This window comes from Drosophila sulfurigaster, chromosome 2R, assembly GCF_023558435.1.
Source record: "Drosophila sulfurigaster albostrigata strain 15112-1811.04 chromosome 2R, ASM2355843v2, whole genome shotgun sequence".
NCBI lineage: Eukaryota > Metazoa > Arthropoda > Insecta > Diptera > Drosophilidae > Drosophila > Drosophila sulfurigaster.
In genome coordinates, this window is record NC_084882.1 from 1,829,855 (window position 1) to 1,852,016 (window position 22,162).

General features: G+C 43.4%; 3 protein-coding genes across 3 annotated transcripts; all 3 read right to left on the minus strand.

The window, feature by feature from the left end:
• On the minus strand, positions 1–2,142 carry LOC133836881 (uncharacterized). The gene is made up of 2 exons (XM_062267475.1): positions 1,601–2,142; positions 1–770 (listed from the first exon to the last, which is right to left on the minus strand). The coding sequence occupies exons 1-2, from the start codon at positions 1,968–1,970 to the stop codon at positions 16–18; spliced, it is 1,125 nt and encodes a 374-aa protein (XP_062123459.1). The 5' UTR covers positions 1,971–2,142; the 3' UTR covers positions 1–15.
• A 751-nt stretch (positions 2,143–2,893) lies between these two features.
• LOC133836627 (uncharacterized) lies at positions 2,894–6,217 on the minus strand. Its single transcript, XM_062267220.1, has 3 exons — positions 6,194–6,217; positions 3,069–3,588; positions 2,894–3,024 (listed from the first exon to the last, which is right to left on the minus strand). Exons 1-3 carry the CDS (start codon positions 6,215–6,217, stop codon positions 2,894–2,896), a joined length of 675 nt encoding a protein of 224 aa, XP_062123204.1.
• A 2,124-nt stretch (positions 6,218–8,341) lies between these two features.
• Positions 8,342–14,760, minus strand: LOC133838449 (uncharacterized). Its single transcript, XM_062269564.1, has 2 exons — positions 14,393–14,760; positions 8,342–9,197 (listed from the first exon to the last, which is right to left on the minus strand). Exon 2 carries the CDS (start codon positions 9,177–9,179, stop codon positions 8,460–8,462), a length of 720 nt encoding a protein of 239 aa, XP_062125548.1. The 5' UTR covers positions 9,180–9,197; positions 14,393–14,760; the 3' UTR covers positions 8,342–8,459.
• Between the last annotated feature and the right edge of the window lie 7,402 nt (positions 14,761–22,162).

A 22,162-nucleotide genomic window follows, 5' to 3' on the forward strand; every position in this document is an offset into this window, starting at 1 on the left:
TGTCACAGCATTACATTAACATGCGCTGTCTGCTGCTTCTGACAAACTCCCGCCGTTGAAAGCCTGTCTTCCAACATCATTCTTCAGGTGCAGTAGACATAGTTTGTTTATGGCTCTCCGGGTGCTGCCACATGACGTCTTCAACTCAGCAACTTGACACTTGCCGTCCTTGCCAGGGATAAGCGCCATGACACGGGCTAGCAACCAATGAAGAGAAGGCAAATTTTCGTCCTTGACCAAGACCACGTCGTTGACTTGGAGACGACTATCAGGACTGCGCCACTTGCATCTCTGCTGGAGAAGAGTCAAATACTCCACCCGCCATCTTGTCCAGAAGACCTGCTGCAGCTGAGTGACACGCTGCCAAGCATCCAATCGATTGTAGTCCAGCGTTGTTAGGTCGGGCTCCAGAATCACGGTTGGAGGACCACCAAACAGTAGATAAGCGGGAATCAGCACATCCAAATCGTCAGGATTCTCTGAAATTGATATCAATGGACGACTATTAATTATGGTCACTATTTGGCAAATCAGCGTGCGAAGCTCATCAAAATTGAGAATACAACGACCAACAAAGCGATACAAACGTTGCTTTGCGCTCTTGATGCTCTCGTGGTTGAAGGCCTTTTGCATTTCCTCCATCTGGCGCTGAATATCTTTTTCCTTCTCTGTTTTGCTTTCGAGCTCTGTGCGCATCATTTCGTTCTGTGCCTCCAGCAGCGTGACACGATTGCTCAGACTGCGCTGCTCGTCGTTCTCACGCTGCAGCTCTGCGATCTGCTTGGACAGCGCACAGTGGGCGATTTGGTCTCGCTAGCGGCATTTAATTCAAATTTAAAAAACCGTTAATATTTTTTCACATATCGATAACAGATGCTTTGATTAGATTTTTAAAAGCTTTTTAAAAGCTCTACGATCAACTGATCATCAGCTGTGAACGGTCAAACACACGATATGATTTTGCAAAGAGCTCTAGAAAATTCTTTCTTTTTTCGCGCATTGATTTCGAGTTCCTCGCAAATTTACAATTTTTAGCGAATTTGTTAGAAGTTTGGTTTTTTATTATATTTTTTATATATTTAAAAAAAAATCAATGTTTGTGACCGGTTTATAAATGTGTAGCTCATAAAACGTAGTGGTAATTCAGTGTATTAACAACTCGCCCGGATTAGCGTACACCTGTCTTTCGTGGAGTAGAACTTACCTGATTCAAGTGGATTCAGTCTGACTCTTTTTTAAGCCGAAAGTGTGAATCAGCGGCGTCCAAAATATGTAATATGATTTGCTATTACCTGCTAGCCTTCAAATTATGATACTTTTTAGACACAGTGTGAGTACCAAAAAGGGATCTTTTTTTAGTATTGCACTCAGAAGTCATCCCATTTTTTTCCATCATCCCATCATTTTTTAGATAAAGTTTATATTTGAAATATGTTAATTGAAGTTCAAATAAAATAAAAATACAACAAAATTTTAAATTAAAAAAAAAAAATTTTTTAACTTAAAAAATTCTATGATTTTTCTCTGATCAGTGAAAAAAAACCGACTGAAGACATATATTTTAGTTTAGAAGTTATTAATTAAATGCCGCTAGCGAGACCAAATCGCCCATTGTGCAGCGTCGAGATCTCGGCCTGTTTCAGCTCCAGCACACAGCGCAAACTCTCCACCTCGTTGGTCAGACGCCACAACTCGCCGCTGCTATCGTTGAGACTGTTGCTGTGGCTGCTATTGCTATTGCTGTGATTGCGGCGCTGCGACGAAGTGCGCAACGCGCTGACCTCATCCTGGGACAACGCTAGACGCTTGCAGCGCTTGTTACTTCTCATCTTTAGCCTGCAGCTGAGATTCGAGCTCAAGGAAACGCTGCTTGGCCAGCAGCTGCACTTCCTGCACTTTGTCGTGTGCTTCTTACAGCTTTCTGCGTTGCAGATACACGAACTCCTGCTGACGCTGTGTCGTTTCCACATCCCTGTCGTGCAACTGCTGTTGCAGATCTTCGCAATTGCGCTGCGTCTACTGTAGCACGGAAATTGTCTCGGCCAGCGTTGTCTGCGACTTCATCTCCTGACAGCTGAACTTGTCCATCTGCTTGGACATGCACTTCACAACAATGGCGTGTCTGATCAGTTGACATTGCTGCTCCTCATTACTATCATCAGAAACCTTTTTCGCTGCATCAATGCTGTGCCCATTGTACCGTCTGCACCACCAGCAACTACCCATGCAACAGGTTTTCCAAGGCCGATTTGTTTGACACATAACAAGCCGTAGAAAACGCTTGCACCAATCAGCAGGATGGAATCGTCCAACCGTCGATATTAATGGCAAAATTTGGATGGCTGTGGGTGATTGTTAACGTCACAACAGCTTGAAGACTGACAGAGTAGTTGGAGATGCAAGAACGCATACAAACATTTACTGTGCATCCTTCAACAGAAACGTCTGTATCTGTAGGGCAGATACCATAGCATCTGATCGTGTCCGCTTTAGCTCTAGCTGTTAAGCTAAATGGGACGTCATCATATGGATTTGCGAACCAGAATCAAGCAGAGCACGACAAGGAACGAACGACCCAGCACGACTCTTAAGCAAAACAACAACAGTACACAAGAGCACATCATCAGAACGAAGAGATTGGGCAGCAAGACAGGTAGGGGCAGACGAATCAACTGACGAGGCTCGTTGCGATGTCTCGAAATGCAACAACGAATGATGCCGTCCACCACAGTTACGACAAGTGCCAGATGTGCAGGATCGAGTTTGGTGTCCTTTCTGCCTCAAGAAAGGAGACAAATTTCCAAAGACGGGGCAGGAATATATGCCGTGACCAGGCGCGTCATACATACAAACATTCGCCCTGCTAGTTTGGCTAGTTTGGGCCACAAACGCCTTAGACTTTATCGTCAGCAGGGTTGTCCAATGCCCTGCTATCCTCCCACGCCGCCTGGGTTTCCACATCCAGCTTTTGCAGCAGCACGTAAATGAGAATGCTGTTTGCAATTTCCTCTGACTGCCCAGAGTCTGTAATGTCCCCTTGTGAACATTAACTTTATCATTAAACTCACGAAGTTTTGTGGCCACGGATGCTCCTGCCTCCACCTTCTTGGTACCCAAAATATCCTTGATGTGTGACTGGAACACAAGTCGGTTGTTGTTAAACCGATTATCCAATATATCCAGAGCCATACGATAATTAAGCCTCGATATCTCCAACGACCTAAATGCATCCAACGCTGGACCAGTTAAACACGATAGTAGATGCTGGAGCTTCTCAACATCATCTAATTCATTATCCTTGTCAATGACAGACTCGAAAATTGACCAAAAACTCGCGTATTCCGTATAACCTCCACCGAACGTGGGAAGTTTGAGCTCGGGAAGACGACGTCTGTTAGCGCGGGCACTGAGGCCATTAGCCGAAAGATCGATGGTCTCATCACGCCGCAATGTGGACGACCGAATCAATCGGCGTTCACGACTGTCAAATTGAGCTCGAACACGCGATTTCACTTCAAGAAAACGCTCATCGAAATTGTCCCGCGTTTCACTACCGATCTCATTATAATCGATCTCCTCTAGCGCATTCTAAGCTAAGTCAAATGAAGCTTGAGCATGTTCTAATACCTCTAAACGTACTGATATTTCAGATGAATTAAACGCAGCTAGCTTGGTTGCGGAAAGCGACGCAGTAGTCGCTTGCTCGTTTTCATAGTTAGCAGTATACCGCACTTGTGCTAACTGGCAATTGCTCACTTTGTATGTTAAATGTAGTCTGCAGCGCAGCAAGAAAAACGCGTCAAAATCGCGATCACAAACGCACGCGAGTTGCTTAAGCACAGCAGCAATTCAAAAGCTGATTTAAATCACACAAACCGAAAGCATAAGAGAGGGCAGCAATATTAAGGGCAATGTACTAAGCTGTGACAACGGAGTAGCGGGGACCATGCGCAAGCGACGGAGAGCGGGGCGCAATCGATGAAGCAGCGACGAATATGCGCAAACAACGGAGAATGGAAGAATAGAAATGCACTGCTCGCTTAAATATATATGTATATGTATATGCAACTGTACATATACATGTCATATGTCTTCAAACTCTTGAACACTTTTAACTTAAATCAGGGATGCTCAAATTCGTCTTATGGCAGTGCGTTTACTAACACAGATACAAGAAAACGTGTACATATGTAGCGGCGCTTTTGTGTTGGGGCGCAGCTGTGCACTGAGAGAAATTACGATTGTATTTTGTGTTTACATCCAGAACTATGAAGCATATTTCGCATTGTACTTCACATTTAAAGTTTTTGGGAAAAAAGTGCTCTCCAATACATCACTCATTTTTCTAACCCGCCACAAAATTTAACATAACACTTACGGTGGTCCACCACGAAATAAATCAAAACCCAACCCAGGCAGAAGAATAAGTTTCAGTGCAAAAAACAAAAACAAAATACATTGCGGTCAGCGAAGCGTGACGACGGAAAGAGATGTAATGAAGAAACAAGCAAAATTGTTTTTGTTTCGCGTGCAAATCGAAGCCTATATGCACGGTGCTTATGGACGCACTACCCATAAGCACAGAGCATCTACAAAAACAAAAGTGCACTCAGTGTATAGGCGTTGAGCACCCTGACTTAAATGCTTCACCAATTGTTATTATTTATTAGGCACTTCACTAATTATTTTTGCAAAATCAATTGCATTCACAACACTAAGCGAGAGTATGTTATATGTATCTCGCAGGGGCCTCCAAATGTTGAGCTACTAAGTTTTTAGTAGCTTTTATTCGCCAGAATATTGTTTATAAATAAAACACGAATTCAAATTTAATGTTTATTACTGTGGTACATATGTACATATGTACATATGTATATGTAACCACTTATGTTTTGGCTGTGACTTGAGCAAGTATCAAGCTTCGCCACCGACACGATTTACAAGAGAGTAACAATTCAAAAGTAAGAAAGCAATTAGCCGAATTATGCGCTGTCTACTGCTCCCGACACCTTTAATCATAATTTTTATAAAATATTCAACTATTAACTATAATTGTAAGTTATTCTATGCAAAAGTTATAGCCCAGAAAGACGGAAAACACTTTTAACGACATCGAAAATTCTAATAAATAAATATTCAATAGCTTTGCCGTAGTCAATTTTGAGTCACTCTGTTTTGTTATAATAAAACATGGCAAGTTGTGGAAAACTAACTGAATAAAATAGACCAATAGAAGTTATAACATATGGTGCTCTTCTAGTATCAGGAACAAATTGTGTTAATAAAATTATTTATCGCACTTATCTGATTATTTTAAAAGACATAGATTAAATCAACTGCTCTTATTTCAATAAAAAAGTAAATAAACAAAAATGAAATTAAAATATATAAAAATTGACAGTAGTTGGAATATCAAGTTTTCTCACAAATTTAATCCTCATGCAAGGAAGTGTTAATTAGGGTCACCTCTCATTAATGTCAAGTGTGAGGTAATAAAGATGCAATTTAATTAGGGTCACCTGTGGAAACGTCAAATCGTACGTGACCCGAGACGGGGCGATGAAAGGATCGATCGGGGTCGGGGGCGTTTCGTCACACAAATCCGTTATAGATTCTTCGGAGTCGGGGTCGGGGTCGGGGTCGAGGTCGCTTATCCCGACACGCCCTCGGGGTCGGGGTCGCAGTCGAAATCGATGCGTAGATCGTGGACGAAAACGTGTTCGTCACACGTGTTACGATACGCTCTTATCATTAACGAACGTAGCGTACATTATCAATCAGGGCGCAGCGCTGTACCCAACACGATGGAACACGTGAACGTTCAGTTCGAAAACGTAGTCGGAGTCGCGTGTCCCGAGACGGGACAGTGAGGGATCGGGGTCGGGGTCGCAGTCGAAATACGACTCGTAGATCGTACTCGAAAACGTGAGATGAAGTCGTCCTACGAAAACGTGAAACGCTCTTAACGAACGTAGCGTACGAACGCGCGAACACCCACCTCGAAAACGTAGGTCGTGGGGCAACGCATCATACTAGATCGAAACGTTACGAAACGAAAGGACGGAAACGAGGCGCAACGTGTCCCGAGACGGCGCCACGCACCTGACGCAACGCTACATCCAAGACGATCGAACGTCTAACACGAATCAACGTTATGAAATGTGATGAAATATGTTCGGAAGCCCAACACTACCTGTAAAACGCTCGAAGGCGTCATGCTCACTTATCTCATTAATTCGAATGTATTTGAAATCGGAGCGGAGGAAGGATCACGTGATGAACGTTAAAAAAGGATGGGAACGTGATGGAATTCAGACGAAAGTACAACACCATTTCCAAGACACTTGAAGATAAAATAGAAAATCTGAAAGAAAAACCCAATAATGCTGTAAAAATTCCATTTCCCTTAAAGATATACTATTCTTCTTTTCATGTTCTGTATGTAACATAATTTTATTTCCAAATACATTGTTTAAAATCTCTCTAAATTAACATACATTTTTATAATTTTTTGATTTTTGTGAGCGAACAGTATAGAAATGACAGGCACATGTATCGACTCCATCCTCCACATCGTTATGAGCCCAACAGCAGGATGTGAAATGTTGTCCATGAACATTAGAAACCAATGGCCCGTCACATATTCTATTATTAAAATATTTCAATGATTCTGATAAATATTCCATGTGTTCAGGAAAAATTTTATCCTTAAACATTTTCATAAAATTATTTATTCCAGTTATAAGTTGTTGTATCGAAATATGAGTTGTGGAGTTGTTTTTGTTTTCAAACAAAATCATTTTAAATTTCTTTCGATCCGTTGACGTCTACTCGTAATGATTTCCAAATGGTGAATGAAGAAATATTTTGAGAAATCATTATACGATACGTTGAACTAATCCGGTCAGTGGGGTATATTCAACTAGACGATCGTGAATGAGACGACAATATACCTTTGTATTCAACTCACTTGGTACTCTTAGTTCAGTTGAAATTTTAGCATCAATTGGCCCTGATTTGACCGACTCGTTTTGATATGAAAGATCAACAACAACAACAGGAGCCTTTGACTTGAAGTCTAGTGGTGATAAAAGTGGACGAGGCTCCCGGTTGTAGTAACTCTCTTGGAATTTCACGTACATATCTTTCATTCCAATCTAATTGTATTTACTTTTAAAAATTCACAGGGTTATCTGAGACATAAATTTCAGTATTGTGCGGTTTTAGAATACGTGCACCAAATCCAAATAGCTTTCCAATCTTCGTTCACGATTAAAATATACTGTTTCTTTTTAGTGGTAACTTGAACTTTCAGCGTATTGTTGTTGGTTTCTATTTTTAACGCATTATAAGAACCTTTAGGACATCAATAATATATGTTGCAATCTCTTCGAGTTCATACGATCCAACAGGTATTTCTATACATTTATTTCCTATATGAAATAGATTGTTCCCTCTATTTATGTTTGGTATAGAATTGTATGTGTGAAAGTCAATGAGAGCACACTCATAATTTCTATTTAATTCAATTTGTGGGAAAAAATTTTCGGTTATAACTGATGTGTTTCCATTTAATGCAAATGTTAGTGATGTAGACATTTTGAAGTCTGAGTTTGGACTGTTGTTTAATCATCACATCATTAGTTTTATATTCATATTATTAAAGTATAATAAATTGATCAAAGCCTTTTCTGTATCGCCCATTTTTCATATCGTCATCTTTAGAGATTAGTAGAAATCCAAATTTCTCTTCCCAGCATTTTCGTGAAATTTCCATAAATGATTCATAGTCCATGTCACTGTTTACGTGATCTCGATATATATGTCGCATGTTCAAATCATCTTGTTTAAACATTATAATAAAATTAGCATTGTCACGTATTAAATGTTTCGGTATATGTGTGTATGTTTGACATAAATAGAATGAATCAATATTCTTATGTCTTCCCATACAAAAATAGTTTCGGATATTATCCTGCTTTTCACATGCCACATCATCGAATATCATAATGGAATTATTTTAGCTTCGTGCGGTGATAACACTGCATCGTTTCCGGAGAACGTAATTGAATTTCCATTCCTTGAATTGGTTTGATAAGTTTCTCCAAATATTCATTGAAAAATTACAAGAGTTTTTGCAATTAGAATTCCGCTTTATTCGCGAACACAAAGACTGAACCTAATTGTTGTTGTTACAAACGACGAAAACGAGAACGGAGTAAATGATGATGCGCTGATAAGTGTTCGATTTCAACTGTGTTTATAAATCTATGCTAAGTTACATTAAGCCTAACTTAACTAGAGCGGCGAAGCGAGGCGAATTCGCTCAGAGAGCAACAAACGAGAGCTTTATTGCGCTCTCGCTTCGCCCTAATTCTAACAACTTCATTTGGTATTTCATGCTCTTAACTAATAACTATCAAATGCGCCAACACCGGCCCCGATGAACGGCTGTGCCTTCATCCGATTGGCAGAGGCGCCAATTTGTGTATTGGCCGTTTAAACAGCCCTCCTGTGCTGGTTCGCACGTCTGCGACGCGCACCGCCCCGTCCGCTCCTGGATACACCGCCACGACTCGACCCACCATCCACTGCATCGGCGGCTGGTTGTCTTCTGCGACGACGACGAGCTCTCCGACTTGCAGATTCGGCTGCAACTGGTCCCACTTGGCCCGTGCCTGCAGGCCGAGCACATACTCCCAGGACCATCGCTGCCAGAACGCTCGCTTGAGCGACGAGACAGCTCGCCATCGCCTTAAGCAACTCAGACCCTCCTGGTCCGGGGTCCGCGATGCTGCCGGTGCCACCAGTGGTCCGCCCACCAGTAGATGCCCGGGCGTTAGCGCCTCGCCGTCGTTGGGGTCTTGGCTTACGGCTCTAGCGGGCGGGAGTTGAGCACCGCCTCGACCGCCACGACCACTGTCTGCAGCTCCTCGAGCGTGAGCAGGGCGTTGCCCACCGTCCGTAGGAGTAGGTGCTTTGCAGACTTCACACCTGCCTCCCATAGTCCTCCCATAGTGAGGAGCCTCGGCGGTATGAACGCAAATTCGCATCCGCTTCTTGATGCGAAGTCGCGAACTGCGTTCTCCTCGGCCTCGACTCGCCTCCTTAGCTCCTCCAGATGGCGACTTGCTCCGACGAAGTTCGTCGCGTTGTCGCAATGGACTCGGCTCGGACATCCTCTTCGACCAACAAACCTTTGGAAAGCCATTAGAAATGCATTAGTTGACAGATCGGATACAATTTCTAAGTGAACCGCTTTTGACGCAAAACAGACGAACAAAGCTATGTACGACTTGTACGGCGGCTTTCCGCGAATCCTATAGGTTGTCTCAACCGGGCCACAAAAATCTACGCCACAAATTGAAAATGGGCGGAGCGCTCGGAGTCGATCAGCAGGCAAATTTCCCATTATTTGCTTAAGCAACCGAGGTTTGCATTTAAAGCAACGGATGCATGATCGTACTGTCTGACGACAAAGCTCTTGAGCATTAACTAACCAAAGTCGTTCTCTAAGAATGCTCACGAGCGCTCTTGGGCCAGCGTGACAGTTGGTCAAGTGAAGGTACCTCACATAGCTGCGAGCAAATTGTGAGCGCTTCGACAAGAGGAGTGGAAACTTAGCATCATACGAAATAGGAGCATTTACCAGTCGCCCCCCGACTCGCAACAACGAAAACGAACACCAAGATCCTTCATACTCATGTATGAAAGGATTGAGTCGTTGTAGACTCGAGCTCACACGTGTACTCTTACGAACCCTTTCTATATCGTCTCTGAATTCGAAATCTTGCATTACTTCTACTATTTTACTGAATGCTTCTTTCAGTTCTGATGCCGTTGGAACCAGTTCAAATTGAACTGTTTTGTCTCTGCATCTTCGAATGAAGCGGAACACATAAGCGAACACTCTCAACAGACTTGTGTGCGACGAAAAACTTTCGATCGAGTCCACTAGATCTGACTTTACCACTATAGCTGTCAGTCCAACAGCTGTTTTGCGCACTTCCAAATTGCGCGACTCTTCAGAGACGAAATGGTGGTTAACTGGCCATGCGTCGTGTGGTTCCATCAAGAATGACGGACCACTAAACCACATTGACGCGCACAGTTCAGTCACATCGCAACCTCTCGATACAATGTCTGCGGGGTTCTGCTTAGTTGGAACATGACGCCATTCCACGCTCTCTGACCACTCTTGAATCTCGGCCACTCGATTCGACACGAATGTCGCGAGTGGAAGGATGTGACCGGATCCAATGAAGAGTGACTTCCGAATCTGACCAAAGAACCGTCCGTTCAATTGGAGATCGGATCAGCCTTCGGATGCGGTGGCAGAGTTCTGCAAGAAGGTGAGCTGCACACAACTCAAGTCTAGGAAGAGTCTTAGTCTTGAGGGGAGCTACTTTTGATTTTGAGGTTAGTAATGATACTTTACAACCTTCTGCAGTTTGCGTACGAACGTAAATACACGCCCCATACGCTCTTATTGAGGCGTCGGCGAAGCCATGTATCTCTATCGGTAACGTAGGCTCTGTGAACAAATATCGTGGCACTTTTATGTTTTGCAATTGTGTCAAATTTGACTTAAATTGCTGCCACGATGTATCCAAACTCAATGGTATGGATTCGTCCCACTCCAACTTTGAAGCCAGAGCTCTTGAAGCAGTATCTTTGCTTTTATAATTAAGGGACTCAATAGGCCAAGCGGATCGAATAACCGCGATGTCACCGAGAGAATGTTCCGTTTTGTCGCTTTAAGACCCATGAATGAATCGTCGATCCGAATTGGAACACGTCTTCATTTGGCAACCAAATCACACCTAGAGTCTTGGTTGCGTCAGTCTCGAGATCGTTATCGGCTTTGGTGTACTGTCTGATGCGGAGAACCCAGGAGCATTCGAGAACCACTTCGCAAGTTCAAAACCTGCTCCTAGCAGTATCTGCGACACTTCAGACTTAATTGTCTTCAGGTCCTCGATGCATGTGGCACCAGTCAACATATCGTCAACGTAGAAATCTTGCCTGATAACCTCAGCTGCCATGGGGTGCGAGGATTTCGCAATCTCGCTCAGCTGGATCAAACACCGTATGGCCAAGAATGGCGATGGCGCAGTGCCATATGTTACAGTATTTAATCTGAATAATCTCAACGAGTCTGATGGATCTTTTCTCCACACTATGAGCTGATAGTTTCGATCTGCCTCGTGCACCATAACTTGCCGGTACATCTTTTTGATGTCGGCCGTTAATGCATATTTATGCAATCGAAAACGAAGCAGAGTCGAAAACAGCTCTTCTTGAATGGTCGGCCCGACCATAAGAATGTCATTCAACGCCTTATGTGTCGAAGTGCGACACGAAGCATCAAATACGACCCTCAGCTTTGTCGAAGTGCTTTGGGGCCGTAATACACATTGGTGCGGAATAACATAGTGTGGTGTACTTGGAAGGATGTGACTCACTTCGGACATGTGGCCCATCTCTACATATTCTTCCATAAATTCCAAGTACATTCGCTTTAACTCGGGATCTCGAGTTAAGCGTTTTTCAAGCGACAAAACCGCCGTTTAACAACTTCAAATGAGCACCCAAGCTGGTGCGGATCTGATTTAAACGGCAGTCTTACTTCGAAACGACCAGACGGCAATCTTTTCACATTATTTGTGAAATGATCTTCACAACCTTGTTGTTCAGCGGAAAGGACTTTGGAGGGAGAGCGCACATCTTCGACAGTCCAAAACTTCAGCAAGGTCTTGTCAATCGAGCTCAAACTTTCTTCCTGATAGCTCAGATTGACAGTCATCTTCTGGTGAGATTTTTCACCAGGAGTGTACCGCCCGAGACAATCCACCCAAGGCTTGTCTTTTGGAGGATTGGACACTCTGGACCTTGCTTGATTTGGCCAACGGACAATAGATCAAAGAATGTTTCAGCGCCGATAAGAAGATCAATTTTCTGCGGTTTGAAGAAATAGGGATCCGCTAGCTGAATATTGTCAGGTATCTTCCAGCCACTGACATTTACAGTGTGATCTGGCTGATAACCTGAGATCGATTTGAGGATCCATAAATCGATCGCGTATTCATTGCAGCCAACTCGCGACTTCACCACAGTGTGTATCTTTTCTTAACTTGAGAATTGGATTCACCAATGCCAAGCAAGCTGATGCACGAGTCTTCTCTACGCAAATGCAGCCGCTGAGCTAGTTCCTCAGTCACAAAATTAATTTGTGACCCAGAGTCCAGCAAAGCTCGGGCTAAGACGAAATCGCCTGAATTCGTCTTTATTTTGATGACTGCTGTGGCCAGGATCACTTTATCCGACACGGTCGCATGCATCGCATGTGAAGTGGATGGACGATCAGGCTCAACAGCGGAGAGACTCGGGGGTGGTAACGCTCTACTATTTGTAGTCGCAGAATATATGTGCAGCAACGTATGATGTGAACGGCTGCACACACGACACTTTTTTGCCTTACATTTGGCGACAGTGTGACCCTTCCGAAGACAATTTAAGCATAATGCAGTTGTTTTCGCGTAGTCGAATCTCTGTTTAACTGCCAAGGCAGCAAACATCGAGCAACTCACGATGGAATGATCTTCGGAATTGCAATATTCGCATATTTGGGTCTTTTGATCAATCTTATCTTTGAGCGTCGTACACGAAAACGAGCTTTTATTAAGCTGTTTAGTGGAAACGGCTTGACTATCGGACTTTGTCGAATTCTCAGCTGACAAGTGCTGATATCGACGATTAAGCACAGTTTCACACTCACTCCATAATGGAATTTTCGTGTAATCTAGCTGCTCATCCCACTTCTTCTTTGTCATTGCATCAACTTTGTGCATGACCAGGTGAATAAGGATTGCATTTGCAATCTTCTTATCATCACCTATCGACAACAAAGATCCGTATATCGCAGAGACAGTGTCAATCAAGTTTCGCAACGCTGAAGCGGAGGGCTGCGAAATCTTTGGCAAATTGAAAAGAGCAGTGATATTTTCATTAAATATCAGACAATCATTGTCATATACTCTTTTCAAACTCGCCATTGCTTTCTCATAGTTGTCCTCGGTGACTTGAAACGCTCTCACCGTTCCAAGAGCCTCACCAGAGAGACAAGAAATGAGATGATTGAATTTCTCAATGCGCGGAATTGAATGGTCATTGTCAACCAGAGTCTCAAACAAGCTTATGAAATTTTTAAATTCGGAATACTTTCCGCTGAACTTTGGCAATAAGAGTTTAGGTAGACGGGTACGAGGAGCGGCAATCGGCTGAATCGATATATTGGCGGATGAAGTATCGGTCAACGATTTCACCATCGCCTTCAGCCTTGCCTTTGCAGTAATGCAAATCTCTTCTAACTCGCACCGGTAATCGTCATATTCGTTAAATGTCTCAATTCTGCTTTGATATTTGAGAGCATTTTCAATATGCGACGACAACATCTCAAGCCTGCACTCTAGCTCTGTCAAATCTCGACCGATCGTGTCATCGAGAATTTGATTATTAACTCTGCAAATGCTCTTCACGCAAATAGCAAGTTTCTTTTAGAGCCTTCAAGAGTTTCTTTTCGAATTCATTTTTATTTAGATTATTAGAGGAGACGACAAAAATATAAAAATAAAATACAAAATAAATCTTCTGCTTCCAACAACAACAACGAAAACAAAAATTAAAAAAAAAAATTTATTATTTTTTTTAAATTATTATTTTGAATTATTTTTTTTTTATATTATTATTATTTTTTAATTGTCCTAGCAACCACTAAGCTATCTTGGACAATAATAGGGAGTACACAATTCGAGGGAGCAAACGAGATATCGCACTGATATGCTCAACCAACGAATGTAGGGGAGCGAGTTGTGAGCGCTGCAAAGCGCGCGACAACGAAAAGTGCAAGCAACAACACAGACTACAGAGCGCAATGCTCTGTGCAGATGCTGGCTTGCTAACGTATGTATGTGTGTATGTGCGCTGTTTCTAAGCGCGCGAAGCGAAACGAAAATGCAAGCAACAACAACACGGAGCCGAAATGCACCGGTGCAGTGTTGGCTTGCGGGTATATATGTATGTCTATACGTATGTATGTGCGCTTAGCAACAGCACACAACTTACAGCGGCTACGAATCTGGTGACAAAGGGGGCGACGAAAGCGAAAATTGCAACGAACTAAGAGAAGAAGTTCGATGCAATGGAAAGAAAATTTTTCCCTAGTCACTTTCACTTAGAAAACAAAACAATATTCTGCCTAAGCGGTTCACTTTTTAAATTAAAAATATAAAATTTAAAAACAAATGATCTACTACCAAGAATTGAAAGCGTCACTAGAATTTTGCAACTTGGCAACCAATTCAGTTTTCGCTTCCAATTTTTCGCACAGTACCTGGAATTGGCGATCTTTAATGATCCCAGCCACTTTCCTCTGTGTGTTTTCTGCAGGTGCAGGGTATCCTCCAGCGATGACGCAAAGAATCCAGCGATGACACCAACACAAGAGAAATCACAGCACTGGCACAGTCAATAGTTTGTTTATATTTTTAAAACGACCGGCGCGAATTTGTTTTGGTTTGTTTTCTGTTTTATATTTTAAATCAAGCACTCGCGTTCAACAACAATTAGAGTCCACCCGGGGGCGCCATGTAAAATTACAAGAGTTTTTGCAATTAGAATTCCGCTTTATTCGCGAACACAAAGACTGAACCTAATTGTTGTTGTTACAAACGACGAAAACGAGAACGGAGTAAATGATGACGCGCTGATAAGTGTTCGATTTCAACTGTGTTTATAAATCTATGCTAAGTTACATTAAGCCTAACTTAACTAGAGCGGCGAAGCGAGGCGAATTCGCTCAGAGAGCAACAAACGAAAGCTTTATTACGCTCTCGCTTCGCCCTAATTCTAACAACTTCATTTGGTATTTCATGCTCTTAACTAATAACTATCAAATGCGCCAACATTTGGGTTGGTATAAACTCTTTGAAAATACAAAAATATTTTCAAATTTGAGACCATTGGGACTCTCTATAAGACTAAGCATCACATTGGTTTTTCCACAATTTGATGGTCCAACAATTAATGGTTGTTGATTATTCTCTCCATGTCCACCACCCTTAATGTTTCGTACTAGTATGCTTTTCTTATGTCTTAAAAACACATGTTAGTGAGAGAAGTACTTCATTTAATGGGAAATGTTGAGCCACTCAGCTTTTTAGTAGCTTTTTGCACGTCTATTGTTTATAAATAAAACACGCGAATTTCAAACTAATTGTTTATTGAATGGTACATATGTATATGTAACCACTTTATATTCTTTTGGCTGTGACTTGCGTAGGTACAAGCTTCGCCACCGACACGATTACAAGCATTTACAATTGAATAGTCAAAACATGAGTAAAGTAATTAGCCGATCGAACAGCAAGCGATCGCTAACAGAGAGCATACAGCGCTGCCAGCAGATGCAGCGCTGCTGGCAGACGCTGTCACATCATTGCATTAACATGCCCTTTCTGCTGCTCCCGACATACTCCCGCCGTTGAAAGCCTATTTTTCAACATCATCCTTCAGGGACAGTAGACAGAGTTTGTTTATGGCTCTCCGGGTGCTGCCACACGTCGTCTTTGCTGGAGAAGAGTCAGATACTCCTCATGCCATCTAGTCCAGAAGACCTGCTGCAGCTGAGTGACACGCTGCCAACCATCCAACCGATTGTAGACCAACGTAGTTAGGTCGGGCTCCAGAATCACGGTTGGAGGACCACCAAACAATAGATGAGCGGAGTCAGCACATCCAAATCGTCAGGATTCTCAGAAACTGATAGCAATGAATGATTATTAAGTATTGCCGCTATTTGGCAAATCAACGTGCGAAGCTCATCGTAATTGAGAACGAAACGACCAACAGAACGATACAGATGGTGCAACAGAGTGACACGATTGCTCAAACTGCGTTGCTCGCGTTCTCACGCTGCAGCTCTGCGCTCTGCTTGGACAGCGTCGGGATCTCGGACTGTTTCAGATCCAGCATACAGAAAACAAACTCTCCATGTCGTTGGTCAGACGGCACAGCTCACCGCTGCTATCGTTGAGACTGTTGCTGTGGTTGCCATTGCTATTGCTGTGGTTGCTGGGACTGCGACGATGTGACGAAGTGCGCATCGCGCTGACCTCATCCTGAACAACGCCAGACGATCGCGCAGATCTCTTTCATCTCGGTGCTGGTGCGCAGCGATTGCAGCTCCTTGCCTAGCTCCTTTATCCGCTCCAGCGCTTCCTGATCGCGAATGCGTGTCTGCAGCTGCAGCACTTGCTGCTCGGCGGCATTCAGCTGATCCTGCTTGTGACGTCCACGCGCTGCGGACGATTGAAGGCTGGATCAGCTAACTGAATGTTAGATGGAATCGCCCAACCGTCGATGTCAATGGCAAAATTCGGATGGCTGTTAGTGATTGTTGACGTCACAACAGCTTGAAGACTGACAAAATAGTCGGAGATGCAAGAACGCATACAATCATTCACTGTGCACCCTTCAACAGAAACATCTGTATCCCCGAGCCCAGAAACCATAGCATCTGATCGTGTCCGCTTTAACTCTAGCTGTTGGGCTAAATGGGACGTCATCATGTGGATTTGCGAACCAGAATCTGACAGAGCACGACAATGAATGAACGACCCAGCACGACTCTTAAGCAAAACACCATCAGTACCCAAGAGTGCAGCATCAGAACAACGAGATTGGGCAGCAAGAGACGTAGAAGCTTGAGGCTGCAGAGCGGCAGACGAATCAGCTGACGAGGCTCGTTGCGACGTCTCGAAATGCAACAACGAATGATGCCGTCCACCACAGTTACAGCAAGCGCCAGATGTGCAGGATCGAGTTTGGTGTCCTTTCTTTAGACAGTTAAAGCAGAGAGCGAGCTTCTTCACTTCTTTCTGCCTCAAGAAGGGAGACAAATTTGCGAAGATGGGGCAGGAATATATGCCGTGACCAGGCGCGTCACAAAATACACAAACATTTTCTCTGCTGGGGCTAGTTTGGGCCACAAACGCCTTCCTGCTGCCGTTATGGCTAAAGTTCCGTCCCAACTGTGAGCCTGCTGTGTGAATGACCAGCAGGCAGGATTGTCCAATGCCCTGCTATCCTCCCACGCCGCCTGGGTTTCCACATCCAGCGTTTGCAGCAGCACGTAAATAAGAATGCTGTTTGCAATTTCCTCTGGACGGCCCAGAGTCTTTAATGCCCATGTGAACATTAACTTTATCATTAAACTCACGAAGTTTTGTGGCCACGGATGCTCCTGCCTCCACCTTCTTGGTACCCAAAATATCCTTGATGTGTGACTGGAACACAAGTCGGTTGTTGTTAAACCGATTATCCAATATATCCAGAGCCATACGATAATTAAGCCTCGATATCTCCAACGACCTAAATGCATCCAACGCTGGACCAGTTAAACACGATAGTAGATGCTGGAGCTTCTCAACATCATCTAATTCATTATCCTTGTCAATGACAGACTCGAAAATTGACCAAAAACTCGCGTATTCCGTATAACCTCCACCGAACGTGGGAAGTTTGAGCTCGGGAAGACGACGTCTGTTAGCGCGGGCACTGAGGCCATTAGCCGAAAGATCGATGGTCTCATCACGCCGCAATGTGGACGACCGAATCAATTGGCGTTCACGACTGTCAAATTGAGCTCGAACACGCGATTTCACTTCAAGAAAACGCTCATCGAAATTGTCCCGCGTTTCACTACCGATCTCATTATAATCGATCTCCTCTAGCGCATTCTAAGCTAAGTCAAATGAAGCTTGAGCACGTTCTAATAGCTCCAACCGTACTGCCAATTCAGATGAATTAAACGCAGCTAGCTTAACTTCAGAAAGCGACGCATCGAGTCTCACAAGGCTATCATAGAGCGATAAAACCTTCCGCTTGAAAAACCGCGCGCGATTTTCGACAGTAGTAGCTTGCTCGTTTATCGAGTTTTCCATTGTTAGCCGTTAACCGCACTTGTGCTAACTGGCAATTGCTCACTTTGTGTATCAAATTTACTGTGCAGCGCATCAAGAAAAACGCGTCAAACCGCGATTACAAACGCGCGCGGTTTGCTTAAGCACAGCAGCAGTTCAAAGCCAGAGAAAACGCGTCAAACTCGCGATCACAAACGCGCGCGAGTTGCTTGCGCACAGCAGCTGTTCAAAGTTAATCAGTTGATTAGCTGATTTAGATCATACAAACCGAGAGCATAAGAGAGAGCAGCAAGATTGAAGGGCAATGCACGTAGCTGCGACAGCGGAGTAGCGAAGAGCATAGACAAGCGACGGAGAGCGGAGAGGGTGCGCAAGCCACGGAGCAACGGCGAACATGCGCAAACAACGGAGAATGCAAGAATAGAAATGCACCACTTGTTAAATATATATGTGTATATGTACATATATATATCTCTTCGCACTTGCACTTTAAATGTTTCACTAATAGTTATTGTTTAGTAGACTCTTCACTAATTATTTATGCAAATCAATTGCATTCACAACACTTAGCGAGAGTAAATTGAATCTCGCCGGGGTCTCCAAATGTTGAGCCACTAAGCTTGTTTAGTAGCTTTATTTGCACGTCTATTGTTTATAAATAAAACACGCGAATTTCAAACTAATTGTTTATTGAATGGTACATACATATGTACATATATGTGTAGGTACAAGCTTCGCCACCGACACGATTACAAGCATTTACAATTGAATAGTCAAAACAAGAGTAAAGCAATTAGCCGATCGAACAGCAAGCGATCGCTACCAGAGAGCATACAGCGCTGCCAGCAGATGCAGCGCTGCTGGCAGACGCTGTCACAGCATTGCATTAACATGCCCTGTCTGCTGCTCCCGACAGGAAACGTTTGTTGATTGAGGTTGCTATAAAATGGTCAAACGTTTTTATAATTTAATTAGTTCAAAATCAAAACTCAAACAGGGTAGTGGTCTTGTAAACAATATAATAGACTCTCTACCTTTTGAGGCTCATATACCTGGATACAATTACTGCGGACCTGGAACAAAGTTAGAGAAACGATTAGCACGTGGTGATCGTGGAATCAATGCTTTGGATGAAGCGTGTAGAGAGCATGACATTGCATATTCAAACAGTAAAGAGTTGAGTGAACGTCATAAAGCTGACTCAGTTTTAATTGAAAGGCTTTGAATCGTGTGAAAGCATTAGACAGTAGTATTGGAGAGAGAGCAGCAGCATACTTTGTAACAAACATGATGAAGACGAAGAAAAAATTTGGAATGGGGTCAAATCAGGAGAGAAAGAAAAGAGTGAAAACATCATTGACTACAATAATGAAAAAGGCTACAAAGGAATTGAAAAAGAATAAACCGCTTGATATCTTAAGTGCAATAAAAGTTGCACGTAAAGCAGTATCGAACTCGAGGGGATGTAGGAAAAATGTTGTTATTCCACGTGTTATAAATGTACCCAAGATAGGTGGGCTCTTACCACTTGTCCCAATTTTAACAGCTCTGAGCGCTGTGGGTAGTTTGGCGTCAGGTAGTGCAGCAATAGTAAAATCTATTAACAATGCAAAGATGGCTAAAGAACATCTAGAGGGAAACAAGAGCCATAATAAAAAAATGAAAACGGTTGCATTGGGAGCTGGCTTGTATTTACAACCATACAAAAATGGATATGGTATATCATTTGCTACAAATAATCAAAGATAAAAACGCGTTCAAAAAAACTAATAGGTAAGCTACCTGTTGGCGGGCGAACTAAATTTTCTACTGGGGCTTTGCCAGCGCATTTCCTACTGGGCATTTGTAATCGGTGATTCTCTTTTGCGCATTGGAATTTCACTGTTACGTTCGCTAGAAGTAGCAATGCAGCTGCAAATTTCGGCAGCGTGATTTACTTTGAATTTGTATTTGAGCCCAAGCAGAGGCAAATAATTGTTAACAATAAAATAGGGATTTGAAGGTGTGCGCAGAGCACGAATGTAAGTAAAAATATGAAATTACAATAAAATGTACGAAATATAATGAAAATAATAAAGATTTCAGCAAATATTGATCCACTACAAGTTGTTGTTTTCGAGTAGTGGATTGCTCGAAGTACGAGCAACGGCACACCAACCAAGGCACGGATCCGGTGCCAACAAAATATTCTTGCTAAGACTCGAATATTCAGTCTTATTTTGGAATATCAGTCTGAATCTGGAATAATATCAGTTTTTTGGAGATACATATATTGTGTGTGGAACACTTTGAAAGTTTGCAATTGGAGTCGTGACATAACCTCAACCACGACTATGGCAAATCGGGAGGAACACGTGCCTGGAAAAGAGATGACGAGTGATGGTCAGCAATTAGATGGAGCTGCTCCTCAAGATCCAATGGGACCTGCCAATGGTTTACATGAAGCCGTTAATGTGCAGGCAGCTGTCGCGGGCTTTGAGCGCAATGGAGCAGCGAATATAGGCCGTTCATCTTCGTCATATAGAATCAGCACATCGTCGAGTTCATCAACTCCTATCCAGCATAAACCGGCAAACACACAAATGTACTTTGATAGTTCGGGATATGGCACGGTGGTCAACAAGCTCCATATGGATTCATCTCGTGGAGGATTGACAATGCCATATCAAGCGAACACTGCAGCAGCGATGGGTGGAATTATCAATGGATTGCCACAGCCGGGATCAATGGGATTGCCCAGTAATCTTCAACAACCAAATGACATGCACGCTGCCAATTCATTGGCTAGGAGTGGGCCTTTGACGGCCGCTCAAATCAGTGCACGACATGTCATCAGCCGAGATCTACCTACTTTCACTGGAAAGCCTGACGAATGGCTGCTGTTCATTAGCAATTATGAGCAGTCGACGGAAAGATGTGGATTCAGTAACGAGGAAAATCTTATACGCTTACAGAAGTGTCTTAAGGGCCAGGCACTGGAAGCGGTACGCGGAAAATTGATGGTGCCAGATACAGTGCCGTATGCAATTGGAACATTGAGAATGCTGTATGGCCGACCAGAAATAGTACACGCCGCGTTACAAGGGAAATTGAGAGACGAGCCAGCGATAAAGGCAGATAATTTGGACTCCGTCATTCGACTAGCCCTTGCTGTCCAAAATTACTGCGCAACTATGTCTGCATTGGGTCTTCATGACTTTTTGCATGATCCTGTCTTGTTGAACGAATTGGTCGCAAAGATGCCGAGCAGTATGAAGTTGGACTGGGGTCGACACCGATTGGCGAATCAAAGCGTCAACATGGCCACATTCGACAATTGGCTTTTAAATGTGGCAATGTGTGCCAGTATGGTAACTCCGTATGATGTCGGACGAACGACCTCAGCCAAAGCTTCAAAAGAAAGGTTGTTTGTGCACAGTGTTAGCGACAACAATGAGGAGACTCAACAGCGACAGCATCATGGAGAATCAGAGAAGACTACATGCCCAAAATGTGGAGGCACGCACCGACTGTCGGAATGTGTCGACTTTCGAGCATTGAACGTTAAACAGCGCTGAGAGTTTGTAAAATCGAAACGGCTATGTTTCTGTTATTTCTGGCGGCATCTCGTACGAAACTGTAAAGCTAAAGAAACCTGTGGCGTCGATGGATGTAAATCAATTCACCACGTACTGCTGCATACCGCCGCAGGCAATGATGGCAGAAAGCTGACTGGGCAAACAGTGCCTCGATCTGCCAACAAGGAGGAGTCTTCAATCATGTTTCATGGAAAGACGGCGAGTAGCCCTCTCTTTCGCTATATCCCGATAACGATCCACGGCAAATCCAAATCTGTGAAAACATTTGCTTTGGCCGATGAAGTAGCTGCTTGAGCTCGAGCTAGAAGGACCGGCAACTCAATTGTGCCTGAAATGGACAGGCGATGTTTCTAAGGTTGAAAACAATTCGCAATCGTTGGACATCACTGTATCAACTACGAGTATGGAATCGCAGCGATACACTCTGAAAAGTGTGCGAACAGTGTCTGATCTCGACCTACCAGAGCAAAGCCTCGACCAGCAATTATTGGAGTCTCGGAGTCACCTCTGTACGTTGCCTATAGATGCCTATTCCAACGTACGAGCACGAATCATCATTGGACTCGACAACATTAAGTGGACTATTCCGCTGGAGTTGCATGA